The 17,375-nt window shown below is 41.1% G+C and overlaps 1 protein-coding gene across 14 annotated transcripts in view; it reads left to right on the top strand.

Moving 5' to 3' along the window:
* Cast (calpastatin) overlaps positions 1 to 17,375 on the top strand; it is a 116,509-nt gene that overhangs the window by 89,815 nt on the left and 9,319 nt on the right. For 9 of the 14 annotated variants that reach the window (XM_006517059.1, XM_011244466.3, XM_011244467.3 and 6 more), the window contains 3 exons: positions 5,316 to 5,414; positions 14,855 to 14,959; positions 16,410 to 16,502. In XM_006517059.1, the coding sequence (XP_006517122.1) occupies positions 5,316 to 5,414; positions 14,855 to 14,959; positions 16,410 to 16,502 (297 nt within the window). The remainder of the gene's footprint in view (positions 1 to 5,315; positions 5,415 to 14,854; positions 14,960 to 16,409; positions 16,503 to 17,375) is intronic. The other 5 variants (XM_006517056.2, XM_017315374.1, XM_011244469.3 and 2 more) reach the window with 1 other exon arrangement.

Genomic DNA, 17,375 nt, shown 5'->3' with positions numbered 1-17,375 from the left:
GTTCTTCCTATGGGGTTGCAATCCTGTTCAGCTCCTTCAATCCTTCCACTAACTCTACCACCAGGGTCCCTGGGCTCAGTCCAATGGTTTGCTGTGAGTATCTGCATCTGTCTTAGTCAGGTGCTTGCAGAACCTCTCAGAGGACAGCCATACCAGACCCCTGTCTGCAAGCAGTTCTTGGCATCAGCAATAGTGTAGGGGTTTGGTGTCTGCAGGTGGGATGGATCCCAAGGTGGGGCAGTCTCTGGATGGCCTTTCCCTCAGTCTCCACTCCATATTTTGTCCTTGCACTTCCTTTAGAAAACCTCTTATTGGAGGTGGTGTCTTCAGTTCCTATCTCCTCATTGTTGGAAGGTAATGTCATCCCCATTGGATCCTGGGAGCCTCTTGCATCCGTGGCATCTGGGACTTTCTAGTGGTTATCTCCACCCACCTCCCCACTGCTACTTATTTCTATTCATTCTCCTGGCCCTCTGGACTTGTCTCTTGTTTCTTCCCACACCTGGTCTTACACTCCCCCTTTATTTCACTCTCCCTGCCTTCTCCCATCACGTCCCTCCCTCCTCTGCCTCTCGTGAGTATTTTGTTCCACCTTCTAAGTGGGAACTTTGACCTTCCTTCTTGTTAAAGGTCATATGACCTGTGAGTTGTATCATGGGTATTCTGAGCTTTTGGCTATTATCCACTTATCACTGAGTAAATAACATGTATGTCCTTTGGGGTCTGGGTTACCCTCAGGATAATATTTTCTACTTCTATGTATTTGCCTGCAAAGATTTATGAAGTTGTTTTTAATACCTGAGTAGTACTCCATTGTGCAAATGTACCACATTTTCTGTATCCATTCTTCCCTTGAGCGACCTCTGGGCTGTTCCCAGTTTCTCGCTATTATAACATAGTAGAGCGTGTGTCCTTGTTCTATTTGGAGCATCTTTTGGATATATGCACAGCAGTGGTATAGCTCAGTCTTCAGGTAGTACTATGTCCAATTTTCTGAGGAACCACCAGATTGATTTCCAGAGTGGTTGAACCAGCTTGCAACCCTACCAGCAATGGAGGAGTGTTCCTCTTTGTCCACATTCTTACCAGCTTCTGCTGTTGCCTGAGTTTTTTATCTTAGCCATTCTGATGGGTATAAGGTGAAATCTCAGGTAAAATCTTCTTTTCACTTGAATTTCCCTGATGGCTAAAGATGTTGAAAATTTCTTTAGGTTCTTCTCTCCATTTGAGATTCCTCAGTTGAGAATTCTTTGTTTAGCTCTGCATCCCAATTTTTAATTAGGTTATTTAGTTTTCTGGCATCTAACTTCTTCAGTTCTTTGTATATTTTGAATATTAACCCTCTATTGGATGTAGGGTTGGTAAAGATCTTTTCCCAATCTGTGGGTTGCTGTTTTGTCCTATTGGCAGTGTCCTTTTCCTGACAAAAGCTTTCGATTTAATGAAGTCCCATTTGTAGATTGTTGATGTTAGAGCTGAAGCCATCGGTGTTCTGTTCAGGAAAATTTCCCCTGTGCTGATGTGTTCGAGGCTCTTTGCCACTTTCTCTCTTATTTGATTCAGCATGTCTGTTTTTATGTGGAGATCCTTGATCCACTTGGACTTGAGCTTTGTACAAAAGATAAAAATGAGTCAATTTGCATTCTTTTACATGCAGACTGCTAGTTAGAACAGCACCATTTGTTGAAAATGCTTTCTTTTTCCCACTGTATGCTTTCAGATTCTTTGTCAAAGATCAAGTGACCATAGGTATCTGGGTTTATTTCTGGGTCTTCAATTCTGTTCCATTGATCTACCTATCTGTCTCTGTACCAATATCATGCAGATTTTATCACTATTGCTCTTCTCTTAGGGTTTTACTGCTGTGAACAGACACCATGTCCAAAGCAACTCTTATAAGGACAACATTTAATTGGGACTGGCTTACAGAGTCAGAGGTTCAGTCCCTAATCATCAAGGTGGAAACACAGCAGCATCCAGGCAGACATGGGTTCAGTAGGAGCTGAGAGTTTTACATCTTAATTTGAAGGCTGCTGGTAGAATACTGACTTCTAGGCAGCTAGGATAAGGGTCTTAAAGCCCACACCTATAGTGGCATACCTACTTCAACAAGGTCACACCTACTCCAACAGGGCCAAACCTTCTTTTTATGGACAAGCATATACAAACCATGATATTCTACTCCGTAGCTCCTATAGGCTTGTTCAGACATGAATCTGTGGGGGTCCAATCCTAAACAAAGCATAATACAAAATACATTTAGAACAACTTCTAAAGTCCCATCATGGGTGAAATTGCTTCCTTTTGTTCTAGAGCTTTTAGGTATGCTGTCAAGCTGCTAACATATGCTCTCTCTAGTTTCTTTTTGGAGGCACTTAGAGCTATGAGTTTTCTCTTAGGAATGCTTTCATTATGTCCCATAAATTTGGGTATGTTGTGGCTTCATTTTCATTAAACTCTAAAAAGTCTTTAATTTCTTTCTTTATTTCTTCCTTGACCAAAGTGTCATTGAGTAGAGTGTTGTTCAGCTTCCACGTCAACCTTGGCTTTCTATTATTTATGTTGTTATTGAAGATCAGCCTTAGTCCATGGTGATCTGATAGAATGCATGGTATAATTTCAATATGTTTTTATCTGTTGAGGCCTGTTTTGTGACCGATTATATGGTCAGTTTTGGAGAAGGTGCCATGAGGTGCTGAGAAAAAGGTACATCCTTTTGTTTTAGGATAAAATGTTTTGTAGGTATCTGTTAAATCCATTTCTTTCATAACTTCTGTTAGTTCACTGTGTCTTTGTTTAGTTTCTGTTCCCAGGATCTGTCCATTGATGAGAGTGGGGTGTTAAAGTCTCCCAGTATTATTGTGTGTGGTGCAGTATGTGCTTTGATCTTTACTAAAGTTTCTTTAATGAATGTGGATGCCCTTTTATTTGGAGCATAGATATTCAGAATTGAGAGTTCATCTTGGTAGGTTTTACCTTTGATGAGTATGAAGTGCCCCTCTTTGTCATTTTTGATAACTTTGGATTAGAAGTCAATTTTATTCTATATTAGAATGGCTACTCCAGCTTGTTTCATTGGACCATTTGCTTGGAAAATTGTTTTCCAGACTTTTACTCTGAGGTAGTGTCTGTCTTTGTCCCTGAGGTGGGTTTCCTATATGCAGCAAAATGTTGGGTCCTGTTTATGTAGCCAGTCTGTTAGTCTATGTCTGTTTATTGGGAAATTGAGTCCATTGATATTAAGAGATATTAAGGGAAAGTAATTGTTGCTTCCTGTTATTTTTGTTGTTAGAGTTGGGGTTCTGTTCTTGTGGCTGTCTTCTTTTTGGTTTGTTGAAGGATTACTTTCTTGCTTTTTCTAGGGCATAATTTTCCTCCTTGTGTTGGAGTTTTCCCTTTATTATCCTTTGAAGGGCATTATTCATGGAAAGATATTGTGTGAATTTGGTTTTGTCATGGAATATTTCCCTCTATGCTAATTGAGAGTTTTGCTGGGTATAGTAGCCTGGGCTGGCATTTGTGTTTTCTTAGTGTCTGTATAATATCTGTCCAGGCTCTTCTGGCTTTCATAGTCTCTGGTGAGAAGGCTGGTGTAATTCTGATAGGCCTGCCTTTATATGTTACTTGACCATTTTCCCTTACTGCTTTTAATATTCTATCTTTATTTAGTATGTTTGTTGTTCTGATTATTATGTGTCAGGAGGAATTTCTTTTCTGGTCCAGTCTATTTAGAGTTCTGTGGGCTTCTTGTATGTTCATGGGCATCTCTTCCTTTAGGTTTTGGGAAGTTTTCTTCTATAATTTTGTTGAAGATATTTGCTAGCCCTTTAAGTTGAAAATCTTCATTCTCATGTACTCCTATTATCTGTACGTTTGGTCTTCTCATTGTGTCCTGGATTTCCTGGATGTTTTGAGTTAGGATCTTTTTGCATTTTGCATTTTATTTGATTGTTGTGTCCATGTTTTCTATGGAATTTTCTGCACTTGAGATTCTCTCTTCCATCCCCTGTATTCTGTTGCTAATGCTCACATTTTTGGTTCCTGATTTCTGTCCTAGGATTTCTATCTCCAGAATTGTCTCCCTTGTGATTTCTTTATTGTTTTTACTTCCATTTATAGATCCTGGGTGGTTTTGTTCAATTCTTTTTCCTGTTTGGTAGTGTTTTCTTGTAACTTTTTAAGGGCTTTCTGGGTTTCCTCTTTAAGGGCTTCTAGCTGTTTACCTGTGTTTTCCTGTATTTCTTTAAGGGAGTTATTTATTTCCTTCTTAAAGTCTCCAACATCATCAAGTGACTTTTGATCCATATCTTCCTTTTCTGGTGTGATGGTGTATCCAGGACTTGCTATGGTGGGAGAGTTTGGTTCTGATGATGCCAAGTAACCTTGGTTTCTGTTGCTTCTGATCTTATGCTTGTCTCCTACCATCTTATCATCTCAAGTGCTTGCTGCCCTCAATATATCTGATTGGAGCCTGTCCTTCCTATAATCCTGGTTGATTCAGGACTCCTCAGAGTCCAGCTTCCTCTGTGATCCTGTGATTCAGGGCTCCTGTGAACCTGAGATTCTGGGTGTGTCAGAGTTCTTGGCACTCAAGCTTCCTCTGAGACCCTGAGATCCTGGTGTGATCAAGCTCCTGTTATCCTGGGATCCTGGAATCCTAAGATCCTGGGCTTGTTACAGTGCCTGGAAGTGGTGTCTTCTCGGGGGACTGTGGTGTGTTGAAACCAAAGTATACCAGCACCGATCAGAAGGAACCCACACAGCTGGTCAGGCAGGACTCTTGTGTCCTTGCTCCTGCTGTCACAGGCCTGTCACAATTGCTTTGGAACAGATGTGTTCCACTCACCAGTGATCCTAAGATCGTGTGGAGAGTCCTCTGGGGACCATGGGACCACCCACTGAGTTTGCATTCAAGGTGTTCTGGAGCTGGCAGCTAATATTCTTGTACAGGGACAAATTCAGTTCCTAGTACCCACAGAAGGTAGCTCACAACTTTCTGTAACTCCAATCCCCAGTGCATCCAATGCTGCCTTCTGACATTCATGGGCAACTGCACTCATAAGCATAATCCCATAATTAATAATAAAAATAGATCTAGAAATAGAAATGGAGAAATTGTAAAAATACAGTGAGAAAAAATGAAAAGACTGAGAAATGGAGATAGAAAAACAGTGTTTTGGAGATGCTATGAGGCATGTACTTGAATAAAAGGAAAAAGCATCCATAAAGCAGTTTTAAGGGATGTATTTTAAATGTTAATATTGTAATTATAACCTTACATGCAACTTGTTAATAGTATTCTTTTTTAATAAAAGGAATTTGAAGATGCCAAACTTTCTGCTGCCATTTCTGAAGTAGTTTCTCAGACACCTGCTCCAAGCACCCATGCAGCAGCTCCACTGCCTGGCACTGAGGTAAGCAACATACTTTCCTTGGGAAATATTCTTACAAGAGAGAAAATAAGGCAGCTGTCTACCACAAATGAAAACAGGAAAAATTATTGTCTGTAGTGCCAAGCCATCCATTACCCATTGGACATCAAAAGATAAAGAGGCTACGCTTAACCCGGTCTTGTCCTTTCTGTTGAGGGAAGTGCTTCATTTGCTATCAGAAGTTCCCATAGTGAAGCCAGTTTCCCTTCTTTTCCTTTTGATGTGATATCAAAGCTTCCTTAATGCAGTGGTCTTGAATTCTGGTGAGTTTTTACCCTGTTGAGTCAGCTCAAGATCATCTGAAAATATCCAAAGGCAGAGATGACAAAGCCCAGACTAGCCACAGGTAGCTTCACAAAGCTGTGTTCCTGAGCTCTAATGGAAATTGATTGCTTAAAACAAGCAAAATGCTCCCTCCCTCCCTTCTCCCTCCCTCCCCTTCTTTCTCTCTCTGTCTGTCTGTCTGTCTGTCTGTCTGTCCCTCTCGTGCTCTCTCTTCCTCCCTATCCCTTCTCTGTCTCCGTGTGTGACTATCTCTTTCTCTGACTCATGTTGGGGTGTGTGTGTGTGTGTATATTTATCTCAAGTGTATTTATCTCAAGGAACAAAAAGATGGAGCAGAAAGAATCAGAGAATCAGCAGTAACTCAGGCCAAGTCCAGAGGTGCCCTGAGGCTGTTCCTTACTGTGAGCCACTAGCCTCTGTCTTCCAGGATATTTTACAATGAATCCTTTCCCTTTGCTTTTCCCTTAGAGAATCTGTGTGTGTGTGTGTGTGTGTGTGTGTGTGTGTGTGTGCGCGCGCACGCGAGTGTGCATGTACACGTACATGTATAATGTCAGTATAACTAAGAGAAAACTATTTTTAATGAATTAAATATGAGCATCAGAATCAACTAAACTATCATAATTTATGCAAACATTCTTTGCTGGATATAGCAGCATGTCAATAAAAATTGCATTTGTGCACATCCTGAGAAATATTTTTAAAAAGCTGTAAGATTACATTACCCTTGCAGGAAAGCCTGTTTCAAAAGGACCTAGAAAAACATAAGTATGGCTGATAATTGCAGAGGAAATATCACCATGCTTTCAGTGTCAGAACCTGGCTTCCATTCACTCTTTAGCAATGTGTTTTAAGCACCTAGCTTCACTTCTATCCACTTCCTTTTTTTAAAACATACTGTTACCCAGAGGGTTCCTGTGGACAGCAAATAAAACTGGATAATGTAGGAAAACACCTTTTCCATATAACTACAAAACAGTACAAGATGCAGCCCAGCAGGGTAACTTGTACAATATAGATGATAAACATATTTTTATTTATTTTTTTTATTTTTTAAATTTTTTTATTGGTATTTTCCTCGTTTACATTTTCTTTTTTTTTTTTTTTTTTTTTTTTTTTTTTTTTATTTTTTTTATTTTTTTTTTTATTAGGTATTTAGCTCATTTACATTTCCAATGCTATACCAAAAGTCCCCCTTACCCACCCACCCCCACTCCCCTACCCACCCACTCCCCCCCTTTGGCCCTGGCGTTCCCCTGTACCGGGGCACACAAAGTCTGCGTGTCCAATGGGCCTCTCTTTCCAGTGATGGCCGACTAGGCCATCTTTTGATACATATGCAGCTAGAGTCAAGAGCTCAGGGGTACTGGTTAGTTCATAATGTTGTTCCACCTATAGGTTTGAAGATCCCTTTAGCTCCTTGGGTACTTTCTCTAGCTCCTCCATTGGGAGCCCTGTGATCCATCCATTAGCTGACTGTGAGCATCCACTTCTGTGTTTGCTAGGCCCCGGCATAGTCTCACAAGAGACAGCTACATCTGGGTCCTTTCAGTAAAATCTTGCTAGTGTATGCAATGGTGTCAGCATTTGGAAGCTGATTATGGGGTGGATCCCTGGATATGGCAGTCTCTACATGGTCCATCCTTTCATCTCAGCTCCATACTTTGTTTCTGTAACTCCTTCCATGGGTGTTTTGTTCCCACTTCTAAGGAGGGGCATAGTGTCCACACTTCAGTCTTCATTTTTCTTGAATTTCATGTGTTTAGGAAATTGTATCTTATATCGTGGGTATCCTAGGTTTTGGGCTAGTATCCACTTATCAGTGAGTACATATTGTGTGAGTTCCTTTGTGATTGTGTTACCTCACTCAGGATGATGCTCTCCAGGTCCATCCATTTGGCTAGGAATTTCATAAATTCATTCTTTTTAATAGCTGAGTAGTACTCCATTGTGTAGATGTACCACATTTTCTGTATCCATTCCTCTGTTGAGGGGCATCTGGGTTCTTTCCAGTTTCTGGCTATTATAAATAAGGCTGCTATGAACATAGTGGAGCATGTGTCCTTCTTACCAGTTGGGGCTTCTTCTGGATATATGCCCAGGAGAGGTATTGCTGGATCCTCCGGTAGTACTATGTCCAATTTTCTGAGGAACCGCCAGACTGATTTCCAGAGTGGTTGTACAAGCCTGCAATCCCACCAACAATGGAGGAGTGTTCCTCTTTCTCCACATCCTCGCCAGCATCTGCTGTCACCTGAATTTTTGATCTTAGCCATTCTCACTGGTGTGAGGTGGAATCTCAGGGTTGTTTTGATTTGCATTTCCCTGATGATTAAGGATGTTGAACATTTTTTCAGGTGCTTCTCTGCCATTCGGTATTCCTCAGGTGAGAATTCTTTGTTCAGTTCTGAGCCCCATTTTTTAAGGGGGTTATTTGATTTTCTGAGGTCCACCTTCTTGAGTTCTTTATATATGTTGGATATTAGTCCCCTATCTGATTTAGGATAGGTAAAGATCCTTTCCCAGTCTGTTGGTGGTCTTTTTGTCTTATAGACAGTGTCTTTTGCCTTGCAGAAACTTTGGAGTTTCATTAGGTCCCATTTGTCAATTCTCGATCTTACAGCACAAGCCATTGCTGTTCTGTTCAGGAATTTTTCCCCTGTGCCCATATCTTCAAGGCTTTTCCCCACTTTCTCCTCTATAAGTTTCAGTGTCTCTGGTTTTATGTGAAGTTCCTTGATCCACTTAGATTTGACCTTAGTACAAGGAGATAAGTATGGATCGATTCGCATTCTTCTACATGATAACAACCAGTTGTGCCAGCACCAATTGTTGAAAATGCTGTCTTTCTTCCACTGGATGGTTTTGGCTCCCTTGTCGAAGATCAAGTGACCATAGGTGTGTGGGTTCATTTCTGGGTCTTCAATTCTATTCCATTGGTCCACTTGTCTGTCTCTATACCAGTACCATGCAGTTTTTATCACAATTGCTCTGTAGTAAAGCTTTAGGTCAGGCATGGTGATTCCACCAGAGGTTCTTTTATCCTTGAGAAGAGTTTTTGCTATCCTCGGTTTTTTGTTATTCCAGATGAATTTGCAAATTGCTCCTTCTAATTCGTTGAAGAATTGAGTTGGAATTTTAATGGGGATTGCATTGAATCTGTAGATTGCTTTTGGCAAGATAGCCATTTTTACAATGTTGGTCCTGCCAATCCATGAGCATGGGAGATCTTTCCATCTTCTGAGATCTTCTTTAATTTCTTTCTTCAGAAACTTGAAGTTTTTATCATACAGATCTTTCACTTCCTTAGTTAGAGTCACGCCAAGATATTTTATATTATTTGTGACTATTGAGAAGGGTGTTGTTTCCCTAATTTCTTTCTCAGCCTGTTTATTCTTTGTGTAGAGAAAGGCCATTGACTTGTTTGAGTTAATTTTATATCCAGCTACTTCACCAAAGCTGTTTATCAGGTTTAGGAGTTCTCTGTTGGAATTTTTAGGGTCACTTATATATACTATCATATCATCTGCAAAAAGTGATATTTTGACTTCCTCTTTTCCAATTTGTATCCCCTTGATCTCCTTTTGTTGTCGAATTGCTCTGGCTAATACTTCAAGTACTATGTTGAAAAGGTAGGGAGAAAGTGGGCAGCCTTGTCTAGTCCCTGATTTTAGTGGGATTGCTTCCAGCTTCTCTCCATTTACTTTGATGTTGGCTACTGGTTTGCTGTAGATTGCTTTTATCATGTTTAGGTATTGGCCTTGAATTCCTGATCTTTCCAGAACTTTTATCATGAATGGGTGTTGGATCTTGTCAAATGCTTTTTCTGCATCTAACGAGATGATCATGTGGTTTTTGTCTTTGAGTTTGTTTATATAATGGATTACATTGATGGATTTTCGTATATTAAACCATCCCTGCATCCCTGGAATAAAACCTACTTGGTCAGGATGGATGATTGCTTTAATGTGTTCTTGGATTCGGTTAGCGAGAATTTTATTAAGAATTTTTGCATCGATGTTCATAAGAGAAATTGGTCTGAAGTTCTCTATCTTTGTTGGATCTTTCTGTGGTTTAGGTATCAGAGTAATAGTGGCTTCATAAAATGAGTTGGGTAGAATACCTTCTACTTCTATCTTGTGAAAAAGTTTGTGCAGAACTGGAGTTAGATCTTCTTTGAAGGTCAGATAGAACTCTGCACTAAACCCGTCTGGTCCTGGGCTTTTTTTGGCTGGGAGACTATTAATAACTGCTTCTATTTCTTTAGGGGATATGGGACTGTTTAGAAGGTCAACTTGATCCTGATTCAACTTTGGTACCTGGTATCTGTCCAGAAATTTGTCCATTTCGTCCAGGTTTTCCAGTTTTGTTGAGTATAGCCTTTTGTAGAAGGATCTGATTGTGTTTTGGATTTCTTCAGGATCTGTTGTTATGTCTCCCTTTTCATTTCTGATTTTGTTAATTAGGATTTTGTCCCTGTGCCCTTTAGTGAGTCTAGCTAAGGGTTTATCTATCTTGTTGATTTTCTCAAAGAACCAACTCCTCGTTTGGTTAATTCTTTGAATAGTTCTTCTTGTTTCCACTTGGTTGATTTCACCCCTGAGTTTGATTATTTCCTGCCGTCTACTCCTCTTGGGTGAATTTGCTTCCTTTTTTTCTAGAGCTTTTAGATGTGTTGTCAAGCTGCTAGTATGTGCTCTCTCCCGTTTTTTCTTGAAGGCACTCATAGCTATGAGTTTCCCTCTTAGAAATGCTTTCATTGTGTCCCATAGGTTTGGGTACGTTGTGGCTTCATTTTCATTAAACTCTAAAAAGTCTTTAATTTCTTTCTTTATTCCTTCCTTGACCAAGGTATCATTGAGAAGAGTGTTGTTCAGTTTCCATGTGAATGTTGGCTTTCTGTTATTTATTTTGTTATTGAAGATCAGCCTTAGTGCATGGTGATCTGATAGGATACATGGGACAATTTCAATATTTTTGAATCTGTTGAGGCCTGATTTGTGACCTATTATGTGGTCAATTTTGGAGAAGGTACCATGAGGTGCTGAGAAGAAGGTATATCCTTTTGTTTTAGGATAAAATGTTCTGTAGATATCTGTCAGATCCATTTGTTTCATCACTTCTGTTAGTTTCAGTGTGTCCCTGTTTAGTTTCTGTTTCCATGATCTGTCCATTGGTGAAAGTGGTGTGTTGAAGTCTCCCACTATTATTGTGTGAGGCGCAATGTGTGCTTTGAGCTTTACTAAAGTTTCTTTAGTGAATGTGGCTGCTCTTGTATTTGGAGCATAGATATTCACAATTGAGAGTTCCTCTTGGAGGATTTTACCTTTGATGAGAATGAAGTGTCCCTCCTTGTCTTTTTTGATGACTTTGGGTTGGAAGTCAATCTTATCAGATATTAGGATGGCTACTCCTGCTTGTTTCTTCATACCATTTGCTTGGAAAATTGTTTTCCAGCCTTTCATTCTGAGGTAGTGTCTATCTTTTTCTCTGAGATGAGTTTCCTGTAAGCAGCAAAATGTTGGGTCTTGTTTGTGTAGCCAGTTTGTTAGTCTATGTCTTTTTATTGGCGAGTTGAGACCATTGATGTTAAGAGATATTAAGGAAAAGTAATTGTTGCTTCCTGTTATTTTAGTTGTTAAAGGTGGCATTCTGTTCTTGTGGCTGTCTTCTTTTAGGTTTGTTGAGGGATTACCTTCTTGTTTTTTCTAGGGCGTTGTTCCCGTTCTTGTATTGGTTTTTTTCTGTTATTATCCTTTGAAGGGCTGGATTCGTGGAGAGATAATGCGTGAATTTGGTTTTGTCGTGGAATACTTTGGTTTCTCCCTCTATGATAATTGAGAGTTTGGCTGGGTATAGTAGCCTGGGCTGCAGTTTGTGTTCTCTTAGTGTCTGTATAACATCTGTCCAGGCTCTTCTGGCTTTCATAGTCTCTGGTGAAAAATCTGGTGTAATTCTGATAGGCTTGCCTTTATATGTTACTTGACCTTTTTCCCTTACTGCTTTTAGTATTCTATCTTTATTTAGTGCATTTGATGTTCTGATTATTATGTGTCGGGAGGAATTTCTTTTCTGGTCCAGTCTATTTGGAGTTCTGTAGGCTTCTTGTATGTTCATATGCATCTCATTCTTTAGATTTGGGAAGTTTTCTTCAATAATTTTGTTGAAGATGTTTGCTGGACCTTTGAGTTGAAAATCTTCATTCTCATCCACTCCTATTATCCGTACGTTTGGTCTTCTTATTGTGTCCTGGATTTCCTGGATATTTTGAGTTAGGATCTTTTTGCATTTTCCATTTTCTTTGATTGTTGTGCCGATGTTCTCTATGGAATCTTCTGCACCTGAGATTCTCTCTTCCATCTCTTGTATTCTGTTGCTGATGCTCAAATCTATGGTTCCAGATTTCTTTCCTAGGGTTTCTATCTCTAGTGTTGCCTCGCTTTGAGTTTTCTTTATTGTGTCTACTTCCCTTTTTAGGTCTAGTATGGTTTTGTTCATTTCCATCACCTGTTTGTATGTTTTTTCCTCTTTTTCTGTAAGGACTTCTACCTGTTTGATTGTGTTTTCCTGTTTTTCTTTAAGGACTTGTAACTCTTTAGCAGTGTTCTCCTGTATCTCTTTAAGTGATTTATTAAAGTCCTTCTTGATGTCCTCTACCATCATCATGAGATATGCTTTTAAATCTAGGTCTAGGTTCTCAGGTGTGTTGGGGTTCCCTGGACTGGGCGAAGTGGGTGTGCTGGGTTCTGGTGATGGTGAGTGGTCTTGGTTCCTGTTAGTAAGATTCCTCCGTTTACCTTTCGCCATCTGGTAATCTCTGGAGTTAGTAGTTATAGTTGACTCTGTTTAGAGATTGTTCTTCTGGTGATTCTGTTACCGTCTATCAGCAGACCTGGGAGACAGATTCTCTCCTCTGAGTTTCAGTGCTCAGAGCACTCTCTGCTGGCAAGCTCTCTTACAGGGAAGGTGCGCAGATATCTTGTATTTGGACCTCCTCCTGGCCGAAGAAGAAGGCCCAAAACAGGACCTTTCTCAGACAGTGTGTTGCTTTGGCAGTTCCCAGGTGGTACAGACTCTCACCTAAGCAGACTAAATTCCTAAGTTCCTTGGAGTCCCGGGACCAAGATGGCGACCGCTGCTGCTGTGGCTTAGGCCGCCTCCCCAGCCGGGTGGGCACCTGTCCTCCGGTCCGGACGGTGGCCGGCTGTCCCCGGCCCACAAAGGGTGCTGCCTCAGCGCCTCTGTGCTTCTGCCTGTTCCAGAAGCTGTCAGGTTCTCTGGCGCACCCTCTCACCTGTTCAGACTAATTTCCTAAGTTCGGCGGGTCTCGGACCAAGATGGCGACCACTGCTGCTGTGGCTTAGGCCGCCTCCCCAGCCGGGCGGGCACCTGTCCTCCGGTCCGGACGGTGGCTGGCTGTCCCCGGCCCACAAAGGGTGCTGCCTCAGCGCCTCTGTGCTTCCGCCTGTTCCAGAAGCTGTCAGGTTCTCTGGCGCACCCTCTCACCTGTTCAGACTAATTTCCTAAGTTCGGCGGGTCCCGGACCAAGATGGCGACCGCTGCTGCTGTGGCTTAGGTCGCCTCCCCAGCCGGGCGGGCACCTGTCCTCCGGTCCGGAAGGTGGCCGGCTGTCCCCGGCCCACACAGGGTGCTGCCTCAGCCCCTCTGTGCTTCTGCCTGTTCCAGAGGCTGTCAGGTTCTCTGGCGCACCCTCTCACCTGTTCAGACTAATTTCCTAAGTTCCCCTCGTTTACATTTTCAATGCTATCCCAAATAGCTACCCCCATATCCCCCCCCCCCAGTCCCCTACCCACCCACTCCCCCTTTTTGGCCCTGGCGTTCCCCTGTACTGGGGCATCTAAAGTTGGCAAGTCCAATGGGCCTCTCTTTGCAGTGATGGCCGACTAGGCCATCTTTTGATGCATATGCAGCTAGAGACAAGAGCTCCGGGGTACTGGTTAGTTCATATTGTTGTTCCACCTATAGGGTTGCAGTTCCCTTTAGCTCCTTGGGTAATATCTCTAGCTCCTGCATTGGGGGCCGTGTGACCCATCCAATAGCTAACTGTGATCATCCACTTCTGTATTTGCTAGGCCCCGGCATAGTCTCACAAGAGAGAGCTATATCTGATATATATAAACATATTTTTAATGGAATATTTATGGATACAAACTAAACTCATATTGGTATGGACAGCCAACATTCTGATCCTATTATGTTAAGAAAAGTTTGAAAAAATTTCATAGAACTTTACTATAATAACAAGATCAATAACGATGCATTGTTTACATATTATTACTGAGTGTCAACATATAGTTCTCTCAGCAGCATGCCTTATATATATTATCACTCACTTTTCCCAGCTTAGAAAACTCAGACTGGGAGGCTCATTACCTTAGCTGCATTATACTGTAGACAAATGTAAAATAAGATGTTGTTCTGGTTAGCTTGAACTGTAACCATAATCTATTGATCAGTTTCTTTCCCTAGAATACCTTCTATTGATTTCTTCAGTTTAGCTTTAGTGGGCTTCCTGGAGGTAAAATAGGTCCCAACTAGTTCAGGACTTCTCTGAAGTCTTTCTGTGAACCCTCATAATTTGTCAGAGACAACCTCTTCACTCAATGACACCAACCATATTTCTATGGAGTTTTGTGGTCCAAAAAATGTCAGGATAATGGTACTGAGTTTTATAGCCGTTCTTGGTAATATGTGGACCCCCCCCCCCGTGTACATACACACACACACACACACACACACACACACACTCTCGTGCTAGCTAACCATCTGACTCCATCAGTGGATTAAAATGAAGTTTGATTTCTCAGTGGAAAGGATGTGATGTGTTTGTTTATGGAACCTCTAAGTAAGACTTGGGTCACTTATTTGAGTGCAGCGTCTGAGACTTGCACTGAGACTTCCTTAACGTGATGGCATTTTCATGATGCAGCTGGGTAAGGGAGACAGATGATTTCACTGCTCTTTGTCTCTTTCCCTGTCAGCACATCAGTTTTCCAATACTGACTGGCCCTGTTACATACTCCTAGATGTCCATGATAAAAAAGATGGGGTTCCTGGATGACTTCCCTGAACAATTTGGCCTTCTTGTAACTAATTCAGAACGATTTACCTTTTAGCAGAAAGACAAAGAACTTGATGATGCCTTGGATGAACTTTCTGACAGTCTTGGACAAAGGCCGCCTGATCCAGATGAGAACAAACCACTGGATGACAAAGTGAAGGTAAAAGATCTCCCCTGGCCTCCACAGAGAAGGAAAAAGACACTGGCGTTATCTGGGGGTAGTGAACAGCTAGCCTGCTCCATCTCATTTTCTTGTTTCAGTTTTCCTTTTTTTTTTCAGTGTTGGTTATATTTCTCTTTTTTTCACTAATGATTGTATTTCTGGAACAGATTCCATTGCACGAAACATCCTGATTATGAAATGAAAGCAGAACTATGTTTTAAGTGTTTTCCAATTTTTCTCTTGATCTTATTTGGAAATAAGGACATAGTACTGAAAAAACATACACTTTGTATTCATAGTGTCGGAGACCTAGCACCAGGTTTCCCTCCCCTGTACCTCTTTTGCAAGCATAACTGAATCTGAATTCAAACTGTGTATGAGAACTTTGACTCTACAGTGATCTCTCTAGAAGGACAAAATGAACTAGCTGACCCATACACAAAGTGTGTATAAACATGTATATTTAAGGCAATATTTAACAAGCCATTTCAATTGCCTTGATCATATTTTAGAATCAAGAAGTAACTGAAGTTGGGAAGATGGCTCAGTGGGTAAAGTACTTACCACACAAGCCTCACAACCTGAGTACAAATCCTTGGTCATGTAGTGTTATTATACGTCATTCCAGCCTGTGCAGAGATGAGAGACACAAACAGGAGAGCTGTAAGAAGCTTGTGCATCAGCTAGCCAGGCATGTGCATTGGAAAAACAAGAGATCCTATAGCAAGCAGAATGGAAGCTGAAGAATGACATTGGAAATATACATGTCGGAGCATGCACATGCCTGTGCATGTTCATGTGCATAGGTGCATGCACACAAGTCATACACAAAAAAATAATGAAAATAATAAAAGAGAAGGAACTTTATGAGCATCTGAGGCAATGTGACAAAGACAGGACATTGTTTTTATCGTTCTATCATTATTATAGGATATTGAGATTAACTTAACATATATTTTTAAACCTGAATTGTGATGCTGCACAAAGGTGTACCCTTACTCCATAGAGACCAGGGATCCTCACAGTAGGGATACCAGCATGGGCATGGCTTGCTCAGTCTCATGTATGTTCAAGCATCAGTATCTCCTGTTTTGCTCCTTTGCAGTGCTTTAAAATGGAGGTATAAATATTATCAAGGCACTGGGACCTGACATTTAATAGGAAAAGCAAAATTCAATCAGAAAAAAATAATTTATTCCTGTGGCTTTTAGTTACCAGTAAGGTTTCTGAGTATAACTGTTTGATCCTTTCAGTTGAAAATTCACAGATTTGGCCGACAGATAGAAAAATAAGGGTTCACAATTTTCATCAGCTCTCTGCTTATCATCTGTTTTGTTGCTCAGTTCCTGCTTCACACAACTATAAAAAATGTAGTTTCTACACTTTGAACTGTATTTTTTAAGTGGAGAAAGAAATAAACTTTGCTTTATCTCTTCAATGTTTGTAGGAGAAAATCAAACCAGAGCATAGCGAGAAACTGGGAGAAAGAGACGACACCATCCCCCCTGAATACAGGCATCTCTTGGATAATGATGGGAAGGTAAACTAATGCAAACGGCCTAGATTAGGTCACTGCTCTCAAACTTTTCAAGTATAACTTCTCTGGAAGTGAATGGAAGCTGTGCTAACATAAAAGCACATCATGACTCAGGACTTTTAATGTCCCACCAGAGGTGGCAAACAGGCTTTCTTATCCCTCTGCTGTATCTACTTGAGATAGTCTTATTAGATAGTCATGTTTTGGACCCTGCCATAAAGTCACTGTTGAATAATGCTTACTAAGTCATAATAATGACTTCAAAGAATATATAGTTAAGAATTAAATTTTTAAGGAAAGTCTCTAAAACTGATGGAAGCAATGAGATGTAAAAGAAGCAGTCCGTGTGTGGAGAGCAGGGGCGGGATGGTGGAAGAACTGTGAGGCCAAATAAACACAACAGCCCGCACCCTGGATGCCTTCTCCCACAGGAGCACCAGCACTAAAGGCTGGAGTACAGACAAAACCCTCTCTGGAAGCACCAGGTCTATTTCCTCATCACACGGGCCAATCTGACTGCCTCCCCCTTTCTGTTGGATCTAACTCTGCTTTAGAGTTGTTAGAGGTTGAATCATTCTTCCCAGGCCTGCTCATCAAATGGAAAAAAGGAGTTTAAGCTCCATCAGTGTGCTCTGATGCTATGGGTGGGGCAGCCCCTCCCTGGCCAAAGCCTTGGTGCCCTAGGAGTACTTTGTTCCTGCAATGCTGTCTCCTGCTATCAGTCACCATCCCCTATGTTGAGATTACTACACCACCTTGTTTGCCATCATTGGAGGTCCTTCATTTATTGCTCTTGCCTTAAGATGGATGAGAACCCTATAAGTTAGTGATCTTGTAATTCCTGCCTGAAAATAATCTTTTGAAACTATAATGAGC

Source organism: Mus musculus, chromosome 13 (genome assembly GCF_000001635.26).
Source record: "Mus musculus strain C57BL/6J chromosome 13, GRCm38.p6 C57BL/6J".
Taxonomy (NCBI): domain Eukaryota; kingdom Metazoa; phylum Chordata; class Mammalia; order Rodentia; family Muridae; genus Mus; species Mus musculus.
Note: the sequence above shows the minus strand (reverse complement) of the source record. Positions and strands in the feature narration are given on the sequence as shown.